Below are 26825 nucleotides of genomic sequence, written 5' to 3'. Positions count from 1 at the left end.
CTGGGACGCCAGGCCCAGGACCTGGCATGAAGTGCTTCTGTGGAGCCAGCGTCTTATGCGGGTGGGGGCGGTTGCCCTCCGGTCCGCTCCCCTTCCCGCGGCTCCTGCGCTCCGCCTGGATTCCCAGTGACCACCCCAGCGGGCAGCACTGAGCCCCATGGTCCCTGGAGCCCCATGGTCCCTGGAGAATGCTTCTGGGTCGAAGGAAGACGCACAGTCTCTTTCCCTCATCGCTAATCGGTGTCCAGAACACGTTTTTCCGCGGCGGGTCGACTCAGGCACTCCACTGTGTGCCCTTTGTGTCTCTGTGGTTGGGGAGGGGGGATGTGCGTGGGTGCCCCCCAAGAGGGCAGCGGCGTCTCCCAACACCAGAAGCCCAGAACCCCGTGTACCTGGGGGCAGCCGGTCTGGGGAGACTGCCCCCCTGAGACAGGCAAAGGGGAGAGGATGCCCGAAAGGGGCTGGTGGGGGGACGCAGGGTGGGCGGGGTCCTGCAGAGGCTCACGTTTCCCGCCTTCTGTGGGGAGGCTCAGAAAGGTCCCCACTGCTAAGAATTAAGCCAGCGGTTGGAAGGAGCTGGAGGCCAGCCTTTGCCCGGCAGTCGATGCTTAAATCTGCTTCCCCAGAGCATCTGAGAAATGGGCCTATTAATTAAAAAAAAGATTTTAATGAAAATGCATTTATTAAATTTTTTTTCAACGTTTATTTATTTTTGGGACAGAGAGAGACAGAGCATGAATGGGCGAGGGGCAGAGAGAGAGGGAGACACAGAATCGGAAACAGGCTCCAGGCTCCGAGCCATCAGCCCAGAGCCCGACGCGGGGCTCGAACTCACGGACCGCGAGATCGTGACCTGGCTGAAGTCGGATGCTTAACCGACTGCGCCACCCAGGCGCCCCTGAAAATGCATTTAAAGACATCATGCGTGGGGTGCCTGGGTGGCTCAACAGAATATGTGTCTGACTTCAGCTCTGGTCATGATCTCACGGGTTCGTGGGTTCGAGCCCCGCGTCGGGCTCTGTGCTGACGGCTCCGAGCCTGGAGCCTGCTTCGGATTCTGTGTCTCCCTCTCTCTCTGTCTGCCCCTCCCCTGCTCATGCTCTGTCTCTCTCTCAAAAATGAGTGAATGAATGTCACCTGGAGAGTGGGGCTCAGGTCAGCCACAGAACTCCAACCTCCTCCATTCGTCAAGACCACAGATGCTTGAAACTCCTTTGCACTCTGTGCCCACACACTATATACGTTCTTTGTCTGACTCCTCTAAACATTCTTTCTGCCCAATATTCCTCGTTTTAAAGTTATTTGTCTTGAGAGAGACAGAGTGCAAGCAGGGGAGGGGCAGAGACACAGAGGGAGAGAGAGCATCCCAAGCAGGCCCCATGATGTCAGCTCAGAGCCCCGTGTGGGGCTCGAACCCACGAACCGTGAGATGATGACCTGAGCCAAAGTCAAGAGGCACACGCGTGACTGCCGGACCACCCAGGCAGCCCGTTTTTTCACAATATTCCTAATAAAAGAAAACCCAGGACGTATAGTACGGAGGTCACACGTTCTCTTCCTATTTGGGGGATGTTTTGCCACAAGAAGTTCCCGCAGACACAGACGCGGGAGGGTGAGCGGTGCGTGGAACCCGTGGACCTTTCTCCGCCCTCTCTGATGTTATGGGCCTGTTGCTTTCCGCCGGGGCCTCCCTCGGGTGGGTCTTTGGTTTACGGGCACACTGGTGGGTGTGCAAACTCCGGGCGGGCTGAGCTCTGCGCGCGGCGGCCCAGGCACGTGGCTGGTCGAGGTCGTTGGGAACAAACGCGGTGTCCTTGCCAGGGCTGTGCGGCCAGGCTGACACATAAAACGTGCCCCGCAGGGCCTGGCCCCTCCAGGATGGGGGTGGGGGGGGGCAGGGAGGCAGACCGGGCGGACCAAGGTGACCGGGTCAGCGTCACGCGGCTCTGCCAGGCCGGGGCTGGCACGAGGCGGGTGTGTCCCTCCAGGCTGCTGAGCACCAGCCAGGGGTGGGGGGTGGGGGTGGGGGAGGGGACCCAGGGCAGGAGCAGTGCTGTTTTACTGAGGGTCAGGTCGCCCCACAGACAGCGGCACTGGGGGATGAAGGAGGCTGGAGCCCTTCACCTGTGTTCTTACATGGAGGGGGGTGGGGAAGAGGCGGGGGGGGGGGGGGGGGACCCACCGGACCGCACCGCCCCTCCCCTCCCCTCGGATCAGCCTTTCATTCCTTTTTCCATCCCATCCTCCCACGGACACACGACTCCTGATTAAAAAAAAAAAAAAAAATTGGGATAGTCTGGGGGGCTCAGTCAGTTCAGCGTCGGACTTCGGCTCAGGTCAAGATCTCGCGGTTCCTGAGTTCAACCCCTGCATCAGGCTCCGCGCTGACAGCTCGGGGTCTGGAGCCCGCTTCCGATTCTGTGTCTCCTCCTCCCTCGATCACACTCTGTGTGTGTGTGTGTCTCTCTCTCTCAAAAATAAATACAAAATTTAAGAAAATTAGAGAAAAAAGAATTAATGTCTGTGTGGAAATCTAGAATTATAATCCACATGTAGTATGTACATTATAAGTGCGTAGCTACAGACTTATATAAAAGACACACAATGTATCTTATTTATATAAAACACATTTGTACACAAGGGAAACTAATTTGCGTGTGATTGTGTATTTTTATGAGTTATGGACAGTGGCTTGTAGGCGGAAAGTGTGGAGCCTCGGCCTTGGGTTCAGGTCATGGTCTCAGGCTGGTGACTTCGAGTCCCGCGTCGGGCTCAGTGCGGGGCCTGCTTGGGATGCTCTCTCTCTACCTCTGCCCCTCCCCTGCTGGCTCTCTCTCTCTCCCCCCAAAATAAACTTTCAAGATAGGGTAAATAAATCAATGAAGGTGTCCCTGTGTGTTTTTATAATTATCATACGATGGCCTCACGACGAGAGAAATTAGCGAAATACCCAGCAGACTCGAGCGGGAAATAGGTCGCTTGGAGACACAGGTGGCCAGCAGGCCTCTTGACCTGTTAGGGAGCATGAACCACCAGCTCCCTAAAGACGACTTCTGATGCTTTTTTGTGGACGGAAGCGGCCCTGCGGCTCAGCATCTGGGCAGAGAGGGTAGGAGAGAGGACGCCCCAGGATCCCCCCCAGCATCCGGGCAGAGAGCGCGGGACACGGGGCTCCCCAGGATACCCCCCGCCCCCAGCATCCTGGCAGAGAGCGCGGGACACGGGGTGCCCCAGGGTCCCCCCCTCAGCATCTGGGCAGAGAGCGTGGGACACGGGGCGCCCCAGGATCCCCCCCAGCATCCGGGCAGAGAGGGTAGGAGAGAGGACGCCCCAGGATTCCCCCCAACATCTAGGCAGAGAGCGTGGGACACGGGGCTCCCCAGGATCCCCCCCAGCATCCCGGCAGAGAGCGCGGGACACGGGGTGCCCCAGGATCCCCCCCTCAGCATCTGGGCAGAGAGCGTGGGACACGGGACTCCCCAGGATCCCCCCCAGCATCCCGGCAGAGAGCGCGGGACACGGGGCGCCCCAGGATCCCCCCCCTCAGCATCTGGGCAGAGAGCGTGGGACACGGGGTGCCCCAGGATTCCCCCCCCCCCAACATCCAGGCAGAGAGCGCGGGACACGGGGCTCCCCAGGATTCCCCCCCCAGCATCTGGGCAGAGAGCGTGGGACACGGGGCTCCCCAGGATCCCCCCCCCCAGCATCCCGGCAGAGAGGGTAGGAGAGAGGACGCCCCAGGACTACCCCCCCAACATCCAGGCAGAGAGCGTGGGACACGGGGCTCCCCAGGATCCCCCCCCCAGCATCCGGGCAGAGAGCGTGGGACACGGGGCGCCCCAGGATCCCCCCCAGCATCCGGGCAGAGAGGACGCCCCAGGATTCCCCCCCCAACATCCAGGCAGAGAGCGTGGGACACGGGGCTCCCCAGGATACCCCCCCCCAGCATCACGGCAGACAGGACGCCCCAGGACCCCCCCCCCCAACATCCAGGCAGAGAGCGTGGGACACGGGGCGCCCAGGGTCGACCTGCTGTAAGTCACGCGCAGAAACACATGTGGAACAGGCGTGAACGAGGAACACGCGCAGTCCCGGAGCAGGAGGCGGAGGGGCCCTTCCACCGCTCCCCTGGGGGACTCCAGGCCTTTCCAGAGGCCAGGAAGTGGGGGGGCGCGGGGGAGTCTCCAGCCAAGTGGCCGGGGCCTCAGATGAGCGCCTGAGGGCACGGCCCTCCTGCCCACGCGACCGGGACCCACAAAGGAGCTCAGAGCAAGTGCGTTTTGCTGGTTTACTCCCTCTGGTTACACAAGCTGATCCGAGTAACTGTTGCACCCGACGCCCAACTTCCAGCCCCCTCCCCACCCCACCCCCCATCAGCCTCCCGGGAGAGCGTCACGCGCTGGCAGCCTCAGGGCGCCGACGACGCTCTGGTGCCCAGAACCACGTCCAGCCTGTCCCCCGCCTGCGCCACCTGCACGTCCCGGAACCCATGCTGCCCCAGCAGGCTGCGGTACTCGGCCAGGCTGCGCTCCCTGCCCTGGGCCCGCACCAGCGCGTTCAAGGCCGCCGGCAGGCTGGCCCGGGCCGCTCGCCGTTCGTCCAGGGCCGTTTCAACCACCAGGAGGCCACCGCCTGCGGACAACAGAGCCAGAGGGAGTCGTAGGCAAGATTCAGCGCACGGCCAGTCAGCGACGATGGGCGCTCGGAACTACTTTGGGGGAGGCCGAGGGCAGCGCAGGCCAAGGGCGGCGCGCGCCAGGCCGCGGGGAGGGCGACGTGAGCGCGCGCGCGCCAGGCCCGTGGGGAGGCCGAGGCCGGCGCGCACCCGTGGAACCAGAGAAGGGCAGAGAGAGACAGAGACACGGAGGGAGAGAGGGGGACACAGGCAGACGGACAGGGGGGCAGCCGGCAGTCTCAGGGCCCAGCCTGGGGGCGTGGGGGGAGGGTGCCCCGTGCACAGGGACACGGATTCAGAGCGTGGCTGGGGGTGCAGCACGCAGGATCCCATCAGGCAGCGCGCATTCACTCTGGAAATGCCCCAAGCGGGCTGCCTGGCTCCGGGAACTCTGGGTGATGGGTGCATGAGAGCGGGAGCTTCAAGCACAAAGTGGGTGCGTGTGCACGCCCGTGTACGCACGCGTCTGTCTGGGCGTCTACTTGTTTTCAAAAGCGTTCATGACGGAGAAACCAGGCCAAGCGAACAGCACCCTTGATCAAAAGAGGCCGGGAGGTAACTAGTGTATGTTTGCTCCTTTTCTGTGTGTGTGTGTGTTTTTTTTTTTTTAATTTTAAAAAGTTTATTTATTTTAGGGGGAGGGGCAGAGGCGAAGGGAGACGAGGAATCCCAAGCAGGCCCCCAGAGTCAGCACAGACCCCATCCGGGGCTCGATATCACGAACCTGAGCCGAAACCAGGAGTCTGACGCTAAGCTGCCTGAGCCACCAGAGGCCCCTGCCGATTTTGTCAAAGGGGGATCCGCAGAAAAGGGACAGAGGAGACAGGGACACAGCAGTGACACAAGTGGCTGGCTTCCGCTGCGTCTCCTGCTGTTGGTTGTACGCACTTGACGGACGTGGGATCCCGGCCTTTGCTCCCTCCGTATCGTAACATTCTGGGTTTTTCAAAGTAACATATGCATGCGGTTCAATGGCCCGGCTCCGAAAGACTGAATGTTCACACTGGGCGCTTGGAGGGGCGCCTGGGTGGCTCCGTGTAGCGTCCGACTTGGGCTCAGGTCATGATCTCACAGCTCGTGAGTTAGAGCCCCCCGTCGGGCTCTGTGCTGACGGCTCGGAGCCTGGAGCCTGCTTCGGATTGTGTCTCCTTCTCTCTCTGCCCCTAACCCACTCACATTATGTTTCTGTGCCTCTCAAAATTAAATACACATTAAAAACACACACACAAAACCAGGAACTGTGAGCTCTTTCCTGCAGCCCCTATGTTGCAAGGACCTGAATATTCACGGAGCGGCTCCAGCCAGCAGAGGAGAGGGTCGGTGAACCCCTGCACCCCCCCCCCCCTCCCGCACAGAATAAACACGACGTGCAGCTCAACTGCCTCCCCGCTGTCTCCTGAGGGAGGTGAGGATTCAGGGCTCGTTCCCCAACCCCGCCTCCTCTCCAGCGGATGATACAGTGTTGCTGCTTTGTGAGCGCTATTCCCGGCGGGCTCTGTTCCAGGCCCTGGGAATGCAGTGGGGACTAAACAGGCACAGACGCGCCCTCCAGGGACACATCCTCCTGCTCAGCAGCCTGACTGTCCGTGTGACCTGTAAAAATCTGCCTCCCCATGCCAGTGAGCCTGTCCTGAGGCTGCGGTAAGAAATGACCACAGACCAGTCATTTACTCTCAGCCATGCAAGTCACAACTCTGAGACCCAGGAGGGGGCAGGACCACGGAGATCCAGGCAGGGCTGTGCCTCCTCCAGAGGCTCCAGGGGAGGGTCCTTCCAGCCTCTTCCAGCTTCTGGGGCTCCAGGCGTCCTTGGGCTCGTCGTGGCCGCGTCCCTCCCGCCTCTGCCTCCGCCTTCACGGGGCTTCTCCTCTGTGTCTGCCTCTCCCCTTCTCTTACAAGGACACCTGTCATTGGAGTCAGGGCCCCCCCGCCCCCCCATCCAGGATGGGCTCATCTCAGATCCTTCCCTTACTCCCATCTGCAGACGCCCTGTTTCCGGATGACTTCCTGTTTGCGTGTTCCCGGTGGATGTGAATTCGGGGGTGGGAAGGGACTCCGATCCTGCTGCTACAGGGACCGACCAGGACGCCTTAGCTCTGTTGTCTTCTTTGGCACAGACATTTCCTCATTTCATAGGAAGTTGCTTCGTTTTCTCTGCAGCTCTCCTAATATGTTCCCAAACGCTCGGATAGATTTGCCAACACGTTGTGATACTGTTTCCAAACCCTGGGACGCGTGACATAACTCATCTGGGCCCTCGTCTCTCAGTGTCCGGCCCCCCGGGGCCTGTCCCCACCCCTCCCCCATCCCCGCCTGGGCCGCCACCTGGGGCCCCCACCTTGTCCGGCGCCCGAGCAGCTCTGGTGACCGATTCCGGGCCATCTGTCTCTCCTTCCCCCCAGATCGTCTCCAGGAGCCTCCTCGGAATGGCAGGGGTGGGCGTCAGGCACATCGAGTCCACAGACATCTGTGGGACTCTTCCGCATCCACACGTGTGACCCAGGAATGTGGGCGTCTGTGCAAATGGGTTTCCCGCGAACTCATCACACGGCCACGCTGCTCTTGAGGGACCCTGGCTGCTTCCGGTGCCAGTTCCTGGTGTGTGACTGCATTTCCACACACGCTCGTCCCTGGGTCCCCAGCATCCTGAAACACCGGCTTGTGCCCCATACGGGATGGGTGGTTTCCCAGCTTCCTGCTCACGGGGCCGGTGCTGAGCCAGGAGCCACAGATAAGCAGAGACGGGCTTCCCCGGGTCTGCAGGGCATCAGCGCCCTCCAGGGGAGGGGCTGGGCATGCGGGCAGTGGGGCCATAGCTCATGTTAGGAGTTGTTGGGGCGGGGCCACAGGGCCCAGATCATCGTTGAGCATCATTCCGTGTGGTCCTGTGAAGGTGCCTTTTGGATGACATTATCATCTAAATGTGCGACCTGGGGCAAAACAGCTGGCCCTCCGTGGTGTGGGTGGGCCTCGTCTAATCAGTTAAACGCCTCAAGAGAAAACACACCCCCGTCCCCCCCCCCCTCCCCCGGAGGAGGGAATTCTGCCTCCAGCCAGTGTTGGGACTAGTCCCAGGTCTCCGGCTGCCTGCAGATTTGGGGAGTCCCAACCTACACGATTGCACTTGACCCTTGCTTCGCTCTTTGGGCAAAATACGAGACCAAAAATGACGGTTGTTTCCGGCAAACTGGAAAGTGAACTGCTGTTTCGTGTTCCCTAACCGCACGCGGAGGTAACAGAAGTGTCTTACAGGCGCTTACAGTGTCACCAGGCGCTCGGGGACCTCGGAGGCCTGGGAAGGGGCCCCCGGGCCGGGGTTGGATATGCCCTGCTCCAGGCCCCCTGGGACACAGGCTGGGGCGTCCGGGAAACCTCCGGCCCGAGAACACAGATGCCGGCACTTCCTGGGGCCAGGACGGGGAGACTCGGGTGAGATGGTCCCAAAGCTGCGGCCGCCCTCCTGGCTCCTCCTGCACGTCCGCAGGGACCGGCAGAGCGCGCGCGCGCGGGGGCGCAGGGGGCGCCTGGCTGTCGGTAAAACCCTCCCTTTCCCTCTCTGCAAGCGGAGGGAGGCCGCGCAGTGGCAGGGGTCTCACCTGGCTTGCAGCTGCGGGACACCCGGCTCAGTAGCTCGTGCACTCTGTCGTCCGCCCAGTCGTGGAGAATTCTGGAAAGGACGTACAGCTGTGCGTCCGGGAGGTCGTCCTTGAAAAAGTCACCTGGTTGGAACAGGAGACGTCGGGAGTCGGGGACACCAGGGCTGGCGCTCCACGGCCCGGACACGGGGCCGCGCCGCTCTCCGCCCCGCTCTGAGAAATGCCGTGTCCCCAACCCCAACACGTTCCGGTCCTAACCCCGGGTCCCATGGCGCGTCGGCCCCCAGGCCGGGCCACCGCGGTCGCGAGTGCCGGGTCAGCTCCCGCCTTCACAGCTGCCCCTGGAAGTTCTCCACCACGTCTGACTCCAGGCTTTCCCGCGCCAGCTCTCGGGTAACGTCCCTTCGTGCCCTTGGTTGGTCGTGGAACCTGTGGACGCCCACCTGCGCCCTCGCACGCCCCCGCCTGCCCCCTCGCACCCCCCCTCCTGCCCTTTTGCACACCCCCCACTTGCGACCCCCCCCCCCCCCCCGGCCTGCCCACCTGCGCCCTCGCACACCCCCGCCTGTGCCCTCACGCCCCCCGCGCCTGCTCTCTCGCACGCCCCCGCCTGCCCGCTTGCCCGCTTGCACGCCCCCCCACTTGCGCCCTCGCGCCCCCCCCCCCGCCTGCGCCTTCGCAAGCCCCTGCCTGTGCCCTCGCGCCCCCCGCGCCTGCTCCCTCGCACGCCCCCCCACTTGCACCCCCCCTGACCGTTCCCTCGCGCCCCCCCCCGCCTGCACCCCCGCCTGCGCCCTCGCGCCCCCCCCACTCCCCACCTGCTCCCTCGCGCCCCCCGCGCCTGCTCTCTCGCACGCCCCCGCCTGCCCCCTTGCGCCCTCGCACCACCCCCCCCCCCGCGCCTGCGCCCTCGCGCCCCCCGCGCCTGCTCTCTCGCACGCCCCCGCCTGCCCCCTTGCGCCCTCGCACCACCCCCCCCCCCCGCGCCTGCGCCCTCGCGCCCCCCGCGCCTGCTCTCTCGCACGCCCCCGCCTGCCCCCTTGCGCCCTCGCACCACCCCCCCCCCCGCGCCTGCGCCCTTGCGCCCCCCGCGCCTGCTCTCTCGCACGCCCCCGCCTGCCCACTTGCACGCCCCCCCACTTGCGCCCTCGCGCCCCCCGCACCCTGACCGCTTCCAACACCACAGCCCCGCTGCTCACACTCCCATTCACAAGTGCAGACACACACGTGTATGCAGAGACCTGTCTACACGCACACACAGATATCACACGCAGATACACACACGTGCAAACACAGATACACGTGCACAGACCCGACACACTCAGACACACGTGCAAACACAGGTACACACGCACAGACAGGCGCAGGCCCTGCACGCACACCCACGCCGTGCAGAAGCGAACGCGGTTGGCCCAACGCCGACCCAGAGCGCAGAGAAAGCAGCGTTTACCTGGCACAAAGCGGAGGCGCTCTGGCTGCCGTCCCTCGGGGTGAAAACTCGACACGTGCTCGATGACCTCCGGGAGGTCAAACACGGTCACCTTCAGACGCGGGTACTCCCGGGCCAGCTCTCGGGCCAGCGCACCTGTGCAGCCTGCGGGGATGCAAACACACACACACACACAGGGTCACCTGACCCGCCCAGCGCACCACACCCCTGGCGGGTCTCCAAGATGGCCGCTTGGCAAAACCAGAATGAGGTCTGAGAACACGGCTGGAGGCCCGGTCTGCGAAAGGAAGCCAGCGGCGGGCACAGATCTCTGATGTCTCACGCAGACCTTGGGACCTTGCTGGCCCAGCGCACATCAGTGGGGGCGGGGTGGGGGGGGGAGGCACAGACGCACAGAGGGAGCATCAGAGCCCAGGTGGGAAGGGAGGAAGCCACACTCTTATCATCTCCTTTCCGCTGCCGGAATGTGGACGACATGGCTGGCGCCACAGCAGCCACTCTGGGCCACCAGGAGGACCGGTGTGCGGGTGGCAGGGAAATGAAAGCCAGCAGCTCTGGGCTCCCCCTGGGACCCCTAATCCCACTGTACCCCTTGGGCAGGCATCAGCTCACGTCTGCTGCCCTGGGGTAAGGAGCGAGTTGGAACAGGGTGGCAGGTATATGGGCATAATTAGACCCGACAAGACGGGGTCAGATGGCTCTGTGATCCTCTCCCCCAAATCGGTAGCCAGCAGAAAGGGCCCCATAACCTCTAGGACCCACCCCTAGGGCCTCCTTGGACTTGGGGATGTCCATCCAAGTCCCGGCACCCGCCACAGCCAAATTCCTGGCCTTAATGCTTGTAAAGCCGTAAACCCGCTTTGGACGTCTTCTCAGCAGATGAGGTGGCCACAACCTAACGCAAGAAATGCACTGAGCGGTGCGCACCCAATGCCTGGCGGGGGGGTGGGGCGTGGTACTCACCTCCCAGGTCACAGGCAGAGGTGAATCGGGACAGGTCGAAGGCCGTGGCCACCTGGCGAGCTGTCAGCTGGGTGAGGCCGTGCATGGCTCGCATGAAACGCAGCCTCCGGTCCCTGCTCTGAAACAGAACAGGGTTTGAGGAGACCCACACGGGGGCCCAGGGGAGCCTGCGCACTAGCTGTGGTCCCACCCGGGGGTTCTGAGGGTAGGGAGCTCCACAGGGAAGGGCATGGGGGGGGGGGGATAGGGCCTGCAGGGCTGCAGGGGAGGAGGTCAGAGCCTGCAGGGCAGGGGGTTGTGGGGGCAGGGCCTACAGGGGAGGGGGGAGAGGGTCAGAGCCTGTCGGGCAGGGGGTTGGGGGTGCAGGGCCTGTGGGGGAGAGGGGGGATCAGAGCTTGCAAGGCAGGGGGTTCAGGCAGCAGGGCCTGCGGGAGAAGGGGTTTAGGGGCAGAGCCTGTGGGGGAGGGGGTTGGGGGGGCAGGGCCTGCAGGGGAGGGGGTTGGGGGGGCAGGGCCTGCAGGGCAGGGGGTCGGGGGTCAGAGACTGCAGGGGGGAGGGGGAGGGGGGCAGGTCCTACAGGGGAGGGGGGAGAGGATCAGAGCCTGTCGGGCAGGGGGTTGGGGGTGCAGGGCCTGTGGGGGAGAGGGGGGATCAGAGCCTGCAAGGCAGGGGGTTCAGGCGGCAGGGCCTGCGGGAGAGGGGGTTTAGGGTTCAGAGCCTGCGATGGAGGGGATTCGGGGGTCAGAGCCTCGGAGGAGGTGGGTCTGGGGGGTCAGAGCCGGGCGGGGAGGGGGTTCCGGGTATAAGGCCCAGCTGTTGGGTGGGGGGGTTGGAGCACAAGGCCTGTGTGGGAGGGGCTTGGGGGGGCAGGGCCTTCGGGGGACGGGGGTTCTGAGCCTGGCTGGCAGGGGGTTTGGGGACAGAGTCCGGTGGGGAAGGGGTTTGATGGGGGGGGGGTGCAGGGCCTTGCAGGTAGGGGGTTGGGGGCGAAGCCAGACGGGAGTGATGGGGAGGGTATCTCACGGGGCAGAGCTGACCCAGGAAGGGGCCTGGGGGCATGGGCAGAGCCAGGCGTGGAGGGTGTTTGGGTGGGGGGGTGCAGGGTGGGGCGGGGTTTGGTGGGGCCAGGCCGGGCCGGGCTGCGGGGGGATCTTGTGGGGCAGAAGGAACCAGAGTGGGGCGGAGCCCGGTGGGCAGAGCTGAGCAGGGGGTGCAGGGGAGGGGCGGGGCCGAGCTGAGTCGGGGGGGGGGGGGGGGGGGGGGGGCTCCGGGGCGGCAGGGCTGAGTATAGCCCAGAGAAGGGGTTGGTCCTTCAGGCTGTCAGCTGCCCTGGGATGTGTGGGACCTAACAGACGCCTGCATCTCCACATCTGAAGCCAGTGTTGGGGACCGTCACCCCGGAGGCCCCCACCAGCCCCGCGCAAGGTCTGGATGGACACGAAGCAGGGCATGGGAAGGGTCGGGTCCCCCGCCGGCCCCTGCAGCTGGCACCGCACTCGCTGGTGGGGCCCCGTGCAGCTTCTCTGTCCCTCCTGCCCGGTCTCTGTCTGTCTCCATGAGCGCGGGTCTCTCTGGGTCTCCGTCTTTGCGTGTCTCAGTCTTCGTCAGAGACACAACGTTTGTGTCCTCCCCACCCCCCCCCCGGCCCCAATTTCCTATGTGAAACCCCAACCCCCAAGGGGATGGTCTCAGGAGTGGGGGGGAGGGGGCTCTGGGTGGGGCGGGTCACCGGGTCATGACGGTGGACCCCCGTGGGGGATTCGCGTCCTTCTAGACTAGGCCTGCAGAAACCCCCGGCCCCTCCCACCCCGAGACGACAGCCGGACGGGAGGCGGGAAGCAGGGGTGTCCGGACCCCGAATCTGCAGGTGCCTTGACTTGGATGGATTTCACCTCGGGAACCGCGAGAAGTAACTGCGCGCTGTTTGTCGGCCTCCAGCCTCATGAGCCCAACCGACGGGGACAGCCCGTCTGGGTCCCTGTCGCGCGGCCCTGATGCAGGCCCCGTGCTCTGGCCGACCCGCTCCTGCATCGTGCGGGGAGCGCGACCCGGAGCCCTGCCTGCGCTCTGCCCTCAGCACAGGCTGCCAGGGACGCAGGCGGCGGATGGCCGCGCCCGCGCCAAAGCACCCTTCGGGTCCTGCCCTGCAGACACAGCGCAGCTTTAACGTCAACTCCCCAAGGTTCCCCAAAGGGCAAGGGGAACGAGGCAGGGGCAGCAGGAAGACTCTGCAGACCGAGCTCGCGCGACAGGGTCCGTGCGATGTAACCCCACGCGGGAAACGCGGTGCCTTCATTCCGTGCCACGTGCTGGGCCCTTCCTGCGCGAATCCCGTCGGCACCTGGCCAGCCCCGCCCCCGCCAGGCCTCCCACCCACGCCGGCTGCCCGTGCCCCCCCCCCCCCCCACCGTGATCCTGATGTCGCCACGGCCAACGGTCAGCGGTTCTGCAACACGGCCCGGTCAACCCGCCGGCCAGAGCGCGGATCCGTGCCCGTGGGTGCTTCTGGGGGGCACGCGGGCTGTGCACACAAGCGTCCTGGTGCTCGCTACCTGAGACGGGTCCTCCGCCGGACTCTCCGCAGCCGCGCGGGGTCCCTGTCGCACCGCAGACTCCAGGTCTGTGAACACGGTCCACGCGTGCTCATCGTTATAGGCGACGAAGCCGTGGAGAGAACACGCGCCCTCCGACGCCAGGTGCCGGCTTGCCAGCCGCGTGTTACCGTAACCTGACACGAGAGGGGCGTCATGCGGGCTCCAGCGGGGCGCCCCGGCGCACCCCACACGTGGGCAGCCACGGCCTGGCGTCCTGGGGGCTGGCGCCAACCTCACCCACCTGACCCGGGGCGCGACGCACGCTCAGGGGGCGGCCCCGCGGGGACACAGCCCAGACCCGCTGCCGGTGCCGACTCACGGGTAACCCAAAGAGACGGGGTTTGGAAGGTGTGGTTTGATGTCTAGAAGCAGCTGACTTGAAGTAAGGGAGGTGACCTTCAGCAATGTGGGTGGGCCCCATCTAATCAGTGGACGGTGTTAAAAGCAGTGATGAGATTTTGCCGAGGAAGAAGCAATTCTGCCTCAAGACTTGAGGGCCAGCACGTACTGACTTCCCAGCCGGCCGGCCGGCCTGCCCTACACATCTCAGGTGCCACAGCCCCGCCACTGAATGACCCACTGCCCTGCGATACACCGCCACCTGTAGATCCCCTGGGTTCTAGTTCTCTGGAGAGCCGGCACTGGTGTGGGGCCCCTCCTCTCTCGCCCGAGCCATCTGTCTGCAGGACGTGGCCCCCCATCCTGCATCTAGAGAACACAGGCTGGGGGTGCAGGCAGGTGATGGTGGGTGAGACCCCTATCTGTGAACGGAAGGCCCCAGGGATCCTCCCAGATAACGGCACATCCCACCCTTTTAACACTTAAACGTTCTTAGTTCTTCGCCTTTGGAAGAGGACACACGTCCCATGCACACACGGGAGAACTGTTCCCGGGGTTCTCCCACAGAACCGTGCGAGGCGTGGGCCAAAATGTGGGAGAAGCTCCTAAGTGATTAAAAGTCTGGACGCTGGAGCTTTCTGGATGCCCGGTCATCACAGACGAGAAGATCATTACAGTGGTCTGGCTGGGGGAGAGTTCTGCTTCCCAGGCTCCAAATCTTAACCACAGATTTCTACGCCTTTTGTACAGAGGGCAGCTTCTGGGGCCTGGGCCAGCACCCCACTTTCCTCCTGGTCACAGAAGCAGAGCGGCCTCTCCTGCCCTGGGGTCCTTGACCCCCTGCCACTCCCAAGCTGCTCAGGGACCATCCATAGGACCCTCTGCTCTGAGACCAAGTGCCACAACGCTGTTTCAGGAAACACATTGTCATCCATCCATCATCCGTCCATCTATCTACTTACCCACCCATCCATCCATCCATCCACCTACCTGCCTATCCATCCATCCATCCATCCATCCATCCATCCATCCATCCATCCGTCTATCTATCCATCCACCTACCTACCCATCTATCCATCCACCTATCCATCCACCTATCCATCCATCCAACCATCCACCCACACACCATCCATCTATCCACCCACCCACCTTTTCATTCATCCTTCACCCATCAATCTTTCCATCCATCCATCCATCCATCCACCTACCTACATACCACCCATCCATCCACCTACCTGCCTATCCATCCATCCATCCATCCATCCATGCATCCATCCACCGGCCCACCCACTTTACCCATCCATCCATCCATCCATCCCTACCTACCTATCCATCTATCCATCCATCCATCCATCCATCCATCCAACCATCCACCCACCCACACACCATCCATCCACCCACCCACCTTTTCATTCATCCATCCTTTACCCATCAATCTTTCCATCCATCCTTCCATCCATCCATCCAACCATCCACCCACCCACACACCATCCATCTATCCACCCACCCACCTTTTCATTCATCCTTCACCCATCAATCTTTCCATCCATCCGTCCATCCATCCACCTATCTTTCCATCCATCCATCTACCTCCCTATCCATCCACCCATCCATCCATCATCCATCCCTCCATCCATCATTCCCCTATATTCATCCATCCATCCATCCATCCATCCATCCATCCATCCATCTAACCATCCACCCACCCACCTACCATCCATCCATCCATCCATCCATCCAACCACCAGCCCACCCACCTACCCATCCATCCACCCATCCATCCACCTACCTACCTACCCATCCATCCATCCATCCATCTATCCATCCCTACCTACCTATCCATCTATCCATCCATCCATCCACCCACCTACCTATCTGTCCATCCATCCATCCATCGATCCATCCACCCACCCACCTACCCACCTTTTCATTCATCCAACCTTCCACCCATCAATCTTTCCATCCATCCATCCATCCATCCATCCATCCATCCATCTTTTCATCTATGCTTCCATCCATCAATCTTTCATCTACCCACCTACATACCCATCCATGCACCCAACACCCACCATCCATCTGTGCATCCATCCATCCCTTCCTTCCATCCTTCCATATCCTTTCATCCATCTACTCACTTATGTATCCATCCATTTTTCCTTCTTTCCTTCCATCCATCCATGCATCCATAGGTCTGTCGATGCAAATCTCCTATCATCTGTCTACCTAGCTATTTATCACGTCTATTACCAATCTGTATCTATGTACCCACGTATTTGTCTAAACAAGTAGAAACAAACATGTATCCATGCTGTACACACATATAATCCGCTGGCTCTGCTTCTCTGGTGAACCCTGACTGATACAGCTTCTTTGAGACCAGAGCCCAAGAAAATGTCCCTCTCCCATGGGCACCTGGGTGGGTCAGTTGCTTAAGCGTCTGACTTCAGCCCAGTCACGATCTCATGATCTCTTGGTCCATGGGTTCGAGCCCCGCATCGGACTCTGTGCTGACAGCTCAGAGTCTGGAGCCTGCTTCCGATTGTGTGTCCCCGTCTGTCTCTGTCCCTCCCCTGCTCTCACTCTCTCTCTTCCTCAAAATAAACATTATAAAAAAAAAAAAATTAAAAAAAAAAAAAAAAAAAAAAAGAGGACGCCTGGGTGGCTCAGTCAGTTAAGTGTCCGGCTTGGGCTCAGGTCATGATCTCCTAGTTCGTGAGTTGAACCCCTGCATCAGGCTCTGTGCTGACAGCTCGGAGCCTGGAGCCTGCTTCGGATTCTGTGTCTCCCTCTCTCTGCCCCTCCCTTGCTCTCACTCTGTCTCTCTGTGTCTCAAAAATAAATAAACATTCAAAAACGCAAACAAGAGCCCGACTCTTGATTTCAGCTTAGGTCATGATCCCACGGTTCATGAGATCGAACCCTGTGTCGGCTCTGTGCGGACAGTGTGGAACCTGTTTGGGATTCTCTCGCTCCCTCTGTCTCTGTCCCTCCCCTGCTTGTGCTCTCTCCCTCTCTCTGTCAAATAAATACAGATTTGTTTTAAAAAGCACTCTTCTGAAAGACACATAGCCACACACACAGTTGTGTGTTTCCTTTCCCTCATCCTGTACTCCTTACCATCGCTGAAAAGCCACGTTCTGAGGGCAAAAGGATAGATGGTCGGGCCTTCCCTGCCCTGGCCCAGAAGCCACCTTCACTGGATGACTTCCTTCCAGCTGCAAAGATTCTCATCAGGACACCTCGCACGTCCCCTTACCTGTGTCTGTCTTCTCCAGTAATCCCAGGGCCACGCAGACATCCAGGAGCCGTCCAGTTCCACACACAGAGGCGTTAATTTTGCGTGCAACATCCACCGCCTTCAGGGGGCCTTCCTCTTTCAGTACATCAAACACCTTCAGTTTGCAAGCCGTGAACAGAGCCTGTCCGTTAAAAACAAGAACAGCGAGACTTACGACGTGACTTGTGCACTGCCTTTCGCTCCCACAGACCCAAAAGTTGGAGGCCACAGCTATGAAAACTATTCAACTTGTGCATGGAAGCTTCTTCTCCAGAGAACACTGCATGCAGGCTCTAGCGGGTACAGGGCTCACACAAGACAAAAGCACATCAGTGAATATCAAGGAGAAAAACTGTCCCATGGGAGAAAATCCAATGTGTTCGTATGTGGGGCTGAACTGTGTTCCCCCTCAAGATTGAGCGGTTGAAGCCCTAAGTCCCAGGACCTCAGAACGTGACTGGATTTGGAGACAAACATGCCTGTCCTCAGGAGCAGAGGGTCTATGCAGCTCAGGACCCATGCTCACGCGGGTAATGCAAAAACCTTCTTCGCGTGCGGGGCGTGTCTGCTCTTCCAAAGGCCTCAGAACTAAGAATATTTAAGTGTGAAACCAGAGGCACTGCCGTTCTTTGTCTCGATCAGGCGTGTGGGGCCTTCTGTGGACAGACAGGGGTCTCACCCACCATCACCTGTACCCCCACCCGGCCACGCAGAAACCTTCTTCGACAAGTGACGCCATTGCATGAAGGGCCCGACGATGCTGGCTTGTTTCTAGAACTCTCACGATGAGCTGGCAACGTGACATGTGCTCCCTGAGTCCCTAGGGCCCCGTGACTGGGTCAGCTGACCGCCGGGAGACCTTTCTGCGAGAGCAATGGAACAGGTACGCGGAAGGAAACACGGGTAGGTGGGTAGACAGACAAAGGGGTGGATGTTAGATCAGGCAGACAGGTGGACAGTTTGAAGGCAGCTACGCAGGTGGACAGGTAATCGGTGAGGGACGCTGCGAGGCTACGTGCGGAGGTAGGTGGCTGGGTGGACAGACCACAGAGGGACACAGGTAGGTGCCGGGACCTCGGCACAGCTGCACCACGTGGGGACACCGTGCGCATGCTTATTCCTGGGGGACTTAGGTATTTTGGGCACAGCACAGAACCACCTCTCCCTCCTGACCCCAGAACTTCTCTCCTGGCGAGGCCGTCACAGGCGCGTGGCCGGGGCTGGAGCGGGGAGGGGCGGTCCCCAGTCCCACACCCACATCCCCACCTCTCCTCCAGCCGCCGACGTGGAGCCCCGCCCAGCCCACGCAGGGCTGTCACTCGGAAGCCGCTGGAAGGGCCGGCCACGTGGGGCAGCGAGGGGGTGCGGAGATGAAGGGCACAGCCGGGCGGGTGTGCGGGGGCACCCACGGGAGTGCAGGGACGGCCGTGGCCAGCCCCGTCCTCGGCAGATACAGTGCAGGGTGGCCGGGCAGGCACGGGCAGCCGGCTGTTTCTCGGGCGGTGTGTAACTGCGCACGCAGGAAGGAAGCAGAGGCCACGGCTACGGGCACCTGCTGGCTGTGGGCACCTAGCAGGCCCGCGGGTTCCCACCCCGTCTGGGACACTCTCCGGCTGGGCCAGCTGCCTCGGATCCCAAGGCCACAGCGGGAGGAACCCACAGATCTCTCCAGGCAGGGGGTGACCTCCCACCCGGCCTGGGGGGTGGCCCAGCACCTGGGCTCGTCTCCCGGGCCGGGAGAGGTCGGTCAGGGGTGCACCGCCGGCCCCACGTGGGGTCCTGTGAAGCTCACCTTCAAACACCCCAGACACCGCATCCCAGAGGGACACAGGCCTTTGCCCTCACAGCCCCGAGCACAAGTCCCACATTCCAGGCAGGACTAGCAGACCGGCAGGTCAGGTCACACGCTCTCAGACCCAGAAGTCACCAGCTCTGTGTCAAGCCATTGACTGAAGGCAGAAAACCAGCTGGGGACACTGCAATGGGCTGAATAGGGGCCCCAAAACATATGCTGAAGTCTGAACCCTAGAACCTGGGAACGGGACCGAATTCGGACACAAGGTCTCTGGAAACGTGAGTAAGTGAAGAATGTGAGATGAGCCCATCCTGGACCAGGGTGGCCCTAGGACAACGGCAGGTGTCCTTGAAGAGACAGAAGAGGACACACAAACAGGAGAAGCCACGGGAAGGCGGAGGCGGAGGCGGAGACGGGAAGGACGTGACCACCAGTCCAGGGACATCAGGAGCCCAGAAGCTGCAAGAGTCAGGAAGGACCGTCCCCTGGAGCCTCTGGAGGCAGCACAGCCCCGCCTGGATCTCAGCGGCCCTGCCTAGACCTCAGGGGTCCCGTCCAACTGGGTCTCAGTGCTCTTGTCCTGCCTGGATCTCAGCAGCCCTACCCTGCATGGACCTCAGTGATTTGGCCCTGTCTGGATCTCAGCGGCACTGTCCCTGCTTGATCTGCGTGGTCCTGCCCCTCCTGGATCTCAGAGGCCCAGACCTGCCTGGATCTCAGTGGCCTTGCCCTGCCTGGATCTCAGTGGCCCTGCCCCCCCTGGATCTCAGCAGCCCTACCCTTCCTGGATCTCAGCGGTCCTATCCCCTCCTGGATCTCACTGGCCCTGCCCTCCTGGATCTCAGTGATCCTGCCCATCCTGGATCTGAGTGGCCCTGCCCCTCCTTGATCTCAGAGGCCCTGCCCCTCCTTGATCTCAGCGGCCCTGCCCCTCCTGGATCTCACCGGCCCTGCTGACTGGACCTCAGTGGTCCCGTCCAACTGGGTCTCAGTGCTCTTGTCCTGCCTGGATCTCAGCAGCCCTACCCTGCATGGACCTCAGTGATTTGGCCCTGTCTGGATCTCAGCGGCACTGTCCCTGCTTGATCTCCGTGGTCCTGCCCCTCCTGGATCTCAGAGGCCCAGACCTGCCTGGATCTCAGTGGTCCTGCCCTGCCTGGATCTCAGTGGTCCTATCCCTCCTGGATCTTAGTGGCCTTGCCCTGTCTGGATCTCAGTGGCCCTGCCCTGCCTCCATCTCAGGGGTCCTGTCCTGCCTGGGTCTCTGTGGCCCTGCCCTGCCTGGATCTCAGTGGCCCCGCCCTGCTTGGATCTCAGTGGCCCTGCCCTCCCTGGATCTCAGCAGCCCTTCCCTGCCTGGATCTCAGAGGCCCTGCCCTGCCTGGATCTCAGTGGCCCTCCCCTGCCTGGATCTCAGCGGCCCTTCCCTGCCTGGATCTCAGGAGTCCTGCCCTGCCTGGATCTCAGTGGTCCTGCCCCTCCTGGGTCTCAGACTGTGGTCTCCAGAGCTGGGAGAGGACACACCCAGGGGTTTTAAGCAGTCAGGGTGGCGTCCTTCAGCACTGCCTGCCCAGGACACTCAGACCAGTACCTTGGATGCTTTAAAGCCGTCTATGAGGTCTAGAAGGTCCGACGGGAAGGGGGGCGGGTTCTCCACCAGCCCATTCGTGTCTGGGCCCTGGGGGCCAGCAGGAGCCTGTCCGGTGTGACCGTCAACCCCTGCGCTGCTGGGGCCGCAGCCCTCGTCACCCTGAGCAGCGTCGCTCGCGATCTCGAAGGTGTCCACGGCGGGGATGGACTCGTGCTTGACCCGCTGCACGTCCTCGCGGCGGGGCGGGCAGTACAGCTCCACCAGCTTCTTGCAGAAGTGGTTCAGCGGGAAGCCCACGACATTGAGGAAGTCCCCACGGACGCACTCCACCAGCATGCCGCCCAGGGCCTGGATCCCGTAGCCGCCGGCCTTGTCCCTGCGCGGGGAGGAAGGAGGCAGACCGGGGCGGGAGGGAGACACGGAGAAGTCGGAACGCGAGGGCTGCTCGGCAGTCCCGGTGGGGGGGGGAGTGCAGTGAGTACCCCGACCCCGGCCGTGCTCTTGTCCACATCTGCACCGCTGGGCCAGGAGCCTCTGTGGACCCCTCCTTGGTGACAGAGGACGGGCCTTCAAAGACCCTTTCCTGGACCCCGACTTCGCACGTCGTGGTTTCCATCCGACCTTCCCTCCTCTGCCTCCCGGGCCCCACGGTCCCAAAAGGGCACAAGGTTTTGGTTCTGGGGGCCCCCAGCGATGAGACCCCCCCCCCCCCCCCGCATGCATGCACCTGTCCCTGGCCCGGCCCCGTTCCGGGGTGACGGGGGAGCAGGCGTGTTAACACGTGTAGCCTCCCAGTCCCCTGACAGCAGCACAGGGTGAAGGGCCTGACTGTTTCTCCCACTTTGAGTTGTTTCCTCATCCAGTGTCCTGGAACCGGGCAGGTCACCTCCTCAGCCAGCCCCGCTTGCACTCCTGGGCCCAGCCCCCACGGTAAATCAGGACGATAAGCACACCACCGTGGACTGCATGTCTGTGTCCCCCCAGAATTCGTAGGGCGAGCTCTAACCCCCAAGGGGACGATGTTAGGAGCTGGGGCCTCTGGGAGGGGCTGCAGCCGCCATGCCGGGATCAGCATCCCGCTGAGACCCCGTGTGCACTCACATGGGCTCCCCGCTGTCGATGTACTCCCACAGAAGGTCCTCGGACAGCTCCGAGAACTTCACCATGGTCTCCTCGTGGAACTCGCACACGTCCGTGTCCAGCTGGCCATCTGCAACACAGAAGGGCGGGGCAGGTCAGGGCACGGGGCGGGCACACGGCCGGGCGCCTGCGGGAAATCCGCCCCGGGCCTGGGGATAGACAACTCGGGCAGGAACAGCTAGTGGAGAGGCGGGAACGGTGAACGGGGGTGGGGGGGTGGGGGTGGGGGTGGAAGCTACAAGATCAGGGGAGGAGACCCAGGCCGGTGGGGGGCTCAGGTGTCCCTGTAGGGAACTGAACTTCGGGGTGGCCTCCGGGCCTCGGTGGGAGGTGAGGGCACAGCCCTGCGGGCACCTTCTGCCAAGCGGGTTACACAGCGAGTCCTCAGCATTTTGGTGCTTAAAACAGATTTGTTCTGATGTTTATTTATTTGCGCGAGAGAGACAGAGCACGAGCAGGGGGAGGGGCAGAGAGAGGGAGACATAGAATCCGAAGCTGAGCTGTCCGCACAGAGCCCGACGTGGGGCTCCAACGCACAGACCGCGAGATCGTGACCTGAGCCGGAGTCGGACGCTGAACCGACTGAGCCCCCCAGGCGCCCCTGTGTTCCTGGGATTTCAGGTTGCACAGCCAAGCCCCTGCCCCTTCTGGACTGAAGGCGGGACCTGTGTGGGTCGTGTTGGTCGGGGCACCCCGCTTCTCACAGGTGCTCAGCGGGAAGCGAACCGAGGCCTGAGGCAGCCCAGACTTTGGCAGGCAGGAGGGAGGGGAGGGGAGGGCCCTCACGGCGGGACACTGAGGGCCCGGGGCGGCAGGACGCCCGGCTCCTCCCGCGGTGGCCCCGGGCCTGGGAAGGCAGCAGGTACCTTGGCTGCAGCAGTGGATGATGGCGACGCCCGTGAACACGCTGTGCTCCTTCCCGTTCAACCTGCAACGGACGACCCACATGCAGTGTGTCCACGGGGAGCGTGCGGGACAGCATGTTCCCTGCCACCCGCTCTTGGGAGGGTCTGTGCGCGTCCCTGCGGCACGGGGAAGCCAGCCCACGCACACGGCAGGGCCCAGGCGCTGAGACACCCTCAGACGCGTGGCGGGCGGTGCTCGGCACGGAGGGACGCTGCCTGCCGGCCCGCTGTGCGCCTGCGCGCCCGCCCGCCTTCCTGTCTGCGCGCCTCCCGGCCTGCGCGCCTGCGCACCTGCCCGCCTCCCCGCCTGTGCGCCTGCGCACCTGCCCGCCTGCCCGCCTGTCTCCCTGCGCGCCTGTCCACCTGCCACGACTATCAACCAGCCCGCCTGCCCGCCTGCCAGTCTGTGCGCCTCCCTGCCTGTGCCCCTGCCCACCTGCGCACCTGCGCACCTGCGCGGACTATCAACCTGCCCGCCTGTCCCCCTGCGCGCCTGTCCACCTACCGTCTGCCCCGAGACCCTGTCCCCCTAGGGGGCGTGAGCACCGCGTTAAGTGCGAGGCTGCGTCCTCTGATCTCACCCAAAAGAGTGGCCGGGAAGGCCCAGCACGGACCCCACTCAGGGCGCGACCCAGGTACCTGGCTGGGACGTAACCCTGCCCCAGGCGGAGACGGCAGACCCCACCCTGGACCCTAACCCTGCCCTGGGACCCACAACAGAAGAGCTGACCCCACCCCACCCCAGGCCCTGACCCCATCTCAGACCTTGACCCCGCCCAAGGTCCTGACCCCGCCCCAGGCTGTATCTGAGGCAAGGCTGCTTCCCAGGAGGACAGTCCGGGACCCACCTGGAGAGCATCCTGTACGCGTCTTGCTTGTCCACTGGCTTCTCCAGAATCAGCCCCCCGATCGTCTGCAAGAGAACCAGGGCGGGGGGCGCTCACTGTCCCCAAGCCGGATCTGTGGAAGCCGCGATGTCCACACCTTGATTTCAGTCACCGAGGGCACACAAACCAAACTGGAGGCCAGAAAAGGGCCCCGAGGGGGACTCACCACGATGGTGTCCGCTCCGATGACAACGTCGGGGGCCCGGAGGTCTTTCTGGAAGAAATGCAAACTCAGCTTCGGAAAGTGGACCGTTGCAGGAGAGGTGGGTTAGGGCCCCAAGTCCTCCCCAAGCTATGCTGAATTAAGGACAAAGCTAGTTTGGGGGCACCTGGGTGGCTCAGTCAGTTAAGCATCCGACTTCGGCTGAGGTCATGATCTCACAGTACGTGAGTTCAAGCCCCGCGTCGGGCTCTGTGCTGACAGCTCAGAGCCTGGAGCCTCGTTTGGATCCTCTGTCTCCCTCTCTCTCTGTCCCGTACGGCTCGTGCTCTCTCTCAAAAATAAATAAACAATAAAAAAATTAAAAAAAAAAAAAAAAGGACAAAAACTGGTTTTTCGAACTGCTCAATGTGATTTGAGAAAAACAGTTCTCCGGACAATAAAATAAATCCAAGTGGAAAATTCAGGCTTGGGGCTGAATGCACGCATCTGAAGTCTGTATAGAACATTGAACTTAGGTTAAACTTAACATATTAATCTTTCCACTGCTGAAAACCAATCAGCCAATACTGCTTTATTTACACCAATGGTTGTTATACGGCACTGGGCACAAAGCACTTCCTATAGGACATTAGTGACAACAGTATATTATTTTCTTTTTTTTTTTTTTTTAATTTTTTTTTCAACGTTTATTTATTTTTGGGACAGAGAGAGACAGAGCATGAACAGGGGAGGGGCAGAGAGAGAGGGAGACACAGAATCGGAAACAGGCTCCAGGCTCCAAGCCATCAGCCCAGAGCCCGACGCGGGGCTCGAACTCACAGACCGCGAGATCGTGACCTGGCTGAAGTCGGACGCTTAACCGACTGCGCCATCAGGCGCCCCAACAGTATATTATTTTCATGCCAAGCAATGGATAATGTACATTAGTTCTGTATCATAAGTGATACTGTTGCAAAATAGGAGTTAATGATGCTATTATTTTAATTACAACAGTATCTGCATATAACGTAGAATCTACACTCCACAGATAAGCTCTGTTAAATAGTGTGTCATAAATGATGCTGTTACATTCATTACAATAGCATATTACATAGTAAGACACAGAAACAGACAAAGTGTGTTCATTGTTGTAAATGATATCACCACAGTAATTGAAATTCTGGGCTACAGGCTGGCATATGGCAATAAGCAACCTGTATTGATTCTTTACCGTCAGTGACGCTCCTCTGTGAACGACAATTATGGAGGCTCATAGCAAGGACACGGCCACAGTGATTGTAACAGCATGCGACACAGTAACCCTGAGCCATGGGTAGGCTGTTGGGGTTGCATACGGTAGACGGCACTGATCCGTGACGTGTATGTTTAAAGCCGGAAAGTCCCGTCCTCCCAAGAGAACAGGGAAGAAAGCAGAAACAGGGACCCCTTGCCTGGTGCATCCTGGAGGCCACCTCCAAGGCCTTCTGCTTCGCTGTTTCGATGGCGTAAGCATAAGGGGTGGGGAAGGCGGCTTTATCGAGCTTCTCTTTGAACCTGGACGGAACCACCTCGAACCTGAGACCCTGGAACAGGAAGAAGAGGGGGTCTGGAGGGTTTGCGGGAAGAGGGAAGGCCTCTGAGCAGAATGAGCTGGTTTCCCAGGAAACACGGCCTTCCCCCACGTGCCCTGTGTCTCCCTCACACCTCGTCACTGACCGCTGATGCGCAGCCAAGGCCTGGAGCGGAGGCTGGCGGGGGCCCCTGGCGGACCGGCCTGAAGGCACAGGTACCCGCGGCGGCCACACAGAGCCCCGCAGGAGAGTTGGGTGGGGTCTCCGGCTCTGAGGGGTCAAAGGGCTCCCAGAGTGTCACGGAGGCCAGGACATCACGCCCATGGGTGCACGAACAGCTGAAACCATACCGCCCGCGCACAGGGCCACAAAGGGCGGACCTGTGAGGGAAGACGGCTGCTTTACCGTTGTCCCCAAACCCGTGTGCACGGGCGAGGCAGGCCCCAGTGGGGAGCCACTTGGGTAGAGAGTGACCGCCCCCAGAGTCGTGGGGGGACAGGAATGTGCGCCTGGAACACAGAGGGTGTTTCGAACCCACAGGCACCTTCCTGCACAGCTCCCCCCTTGCAGCTGAGCTCCTACACCCCCATGTCCCCTGGACCGCCCCGTGAGCCTTCCTTTGGTCTGTACCCCCCACAACCCTCCTCTGTACCTTCCCCGACCCAGGCCTCTGCCTGCCTCTGGGTTGTGTACCTACCCCTATCTCCGTACCCCCTTGGCCAGCATGCCACTAGGCCACTAGACCTGGCCTGAAGACTCTGGTCCCAGATCACACAGACCCCCACTATCCTGAGTCACTAGGACCCTGAGTCATTACGCCGTGGCCCAAAGACCTCCAGTCTGCAGACCCCAGCTCCCAGCCCAGAGTCACTGGTCACTGCACCCCGGTCACCAGGGCCTCTGTCACTAGGACTCCAGGGTCACCAGGCCCCTCACTACCTGGCCCTTGGTCACCAGACACCCCCGGGGTCACCAAACCACACCCTCAGGTCATCAGGTCCCTGGTCACCAGACCACCTGGCACCAGGCCCTCGGTCACCAGACTCCCGGGAAAACCAGGTCCCCAGAGCCAGGCCCCTCCCTGCCATGACCGCCCCCGTCCCAGACCCTGAGGTCACTAGGTCCCTGGTCACACAGGTCCCCAGCACCAGCACCAGAAGCCCCGGTCACCAGCCCCCCCCCTCCCCGGTCCCGGCACCCCAGGTCACCAGAACCCCGGCCCCAGGCCCCTATCAGGCCCCCCCAATACCCAGCCCCCATTGCCAGGCCCCGTTACCAGGACCCCAGGCACCAGGCCTCCAGGTCTCTAGACCTCCGGCCGCAGGCCCACCTGCCCCAGGTCTCCCGGCCGCATGCCCTAGGTCACTAGGTCCCCGGCCCCAGGCCTCCGCTCCCACCCCAGGAGACCCGGTCACCTGCCCGGCGCAGACCCCAGCCACAGGCCCGGCGCGGCCGCTCACCGCTTGGCTGAGGATCTCCCGGCGGCGCGGGGAGGCGCTGGCCAACACCACGCGCTTGTGCAGCAGCTTCCCGATCACCGGGCTCAGAACCATGGCACCGCGACCCCCGCCGCCCCCGCGCACGGCCCCACACCGCGAGCACAGATCCGGATCCGGATGCCCAAGCCGCACGCTCCGGGACTAATGGAACCCCGCCCCCCAAGGCCCCGCCCAGTCCCGCCAGATCCCCGCCCCTTCACCCAGATCCCGCCCTATCCGCCCAGGCCCACCGGAGCCCCGCCCCGTCCGCCCAGGCCCTCCGGAGCCCTGCCCCACACCCCAGATCCCGCCCCATCCGCTCAGATCCCGCCCCATCCGCCCACACCCGCCGGAGCCCCGCCCCGCCCCCCAGATCCCGCCCCATCCGCCTAGGCCCGCCGGAGCCACGCCCCCCCAGATCCC

General features: G+C 62.1%; 1 protein-coding gene across 3 annotated transcripts; it reads right to left on the bottom strand.

Moving 5' to 3' along the window:
- Positions 1-4350: 4350 nt before the first annotated feature.
- Positions 4351-26564, bottom strand: ASMTL (acetylserotonin O-methyltransferase like). Of its 3 annotated transcripts, none has more exons than XM_047847371.1 (13): positions 26385-26564; positions 24805-24936; positions 23378-23425; positions 23173-23237; positions 22286-22347; positions 21381-21489; positions 20280-20655; positions 16873-17035; positions 13236-13411; positions 10684-10801; positions 9721-9864; positions 8271-8393; positions 4351-4632 (listed from the first exon to the last, which is right to left on the bottom strand). In XM_047847371.1, exons 1-13 carry the CDS (start codon positions 26475-26477, stop codon positions 4409-4411), a joined length of 1833 nt encoding a protein of 610 aa, XP_047703327.1. In that variant the 5' UTR covers positions 26478-26564; the 3' UTR covers positions 4351-4408. The 3 variants fall into 3 exon arrangements, 2 of the variants coding, with proteins under 2 accessions (XP_047703327.1, XP_047703328.1); XR_007149740.1 differs by having other exon boundaries at positions 4511-4632; positions 7013-8393; XM_047847372.1 differs by lacking the exon at positions 4351-4632 and adding an exon at positions 7013-7571.
- Positions 26565-26825: the final 261 nt, after the last annotated feature.

Source organism: Prionailurus viverrinus, unplaced genomic scaffold (genome assembly GCF_022837055.1).
Source record: "Prionailurus viverrinus isolate Anna unplaced genomic scaffold, UM_Priviv_1.0 scaffold_48, whole genome shotgun sequence".
NCBI classification, from domain to species: Eukaryota; Metazoa; Chordata; class Mammalia; order Carnivora; family Felidae; genus Prionailurus; species Prionailurus viverrinus.
The sequence above is the reverse complement of the archived record's forward strand: the minus strand, read 5'-3'. Positions and strand labels throughout refer to the sequence as shown.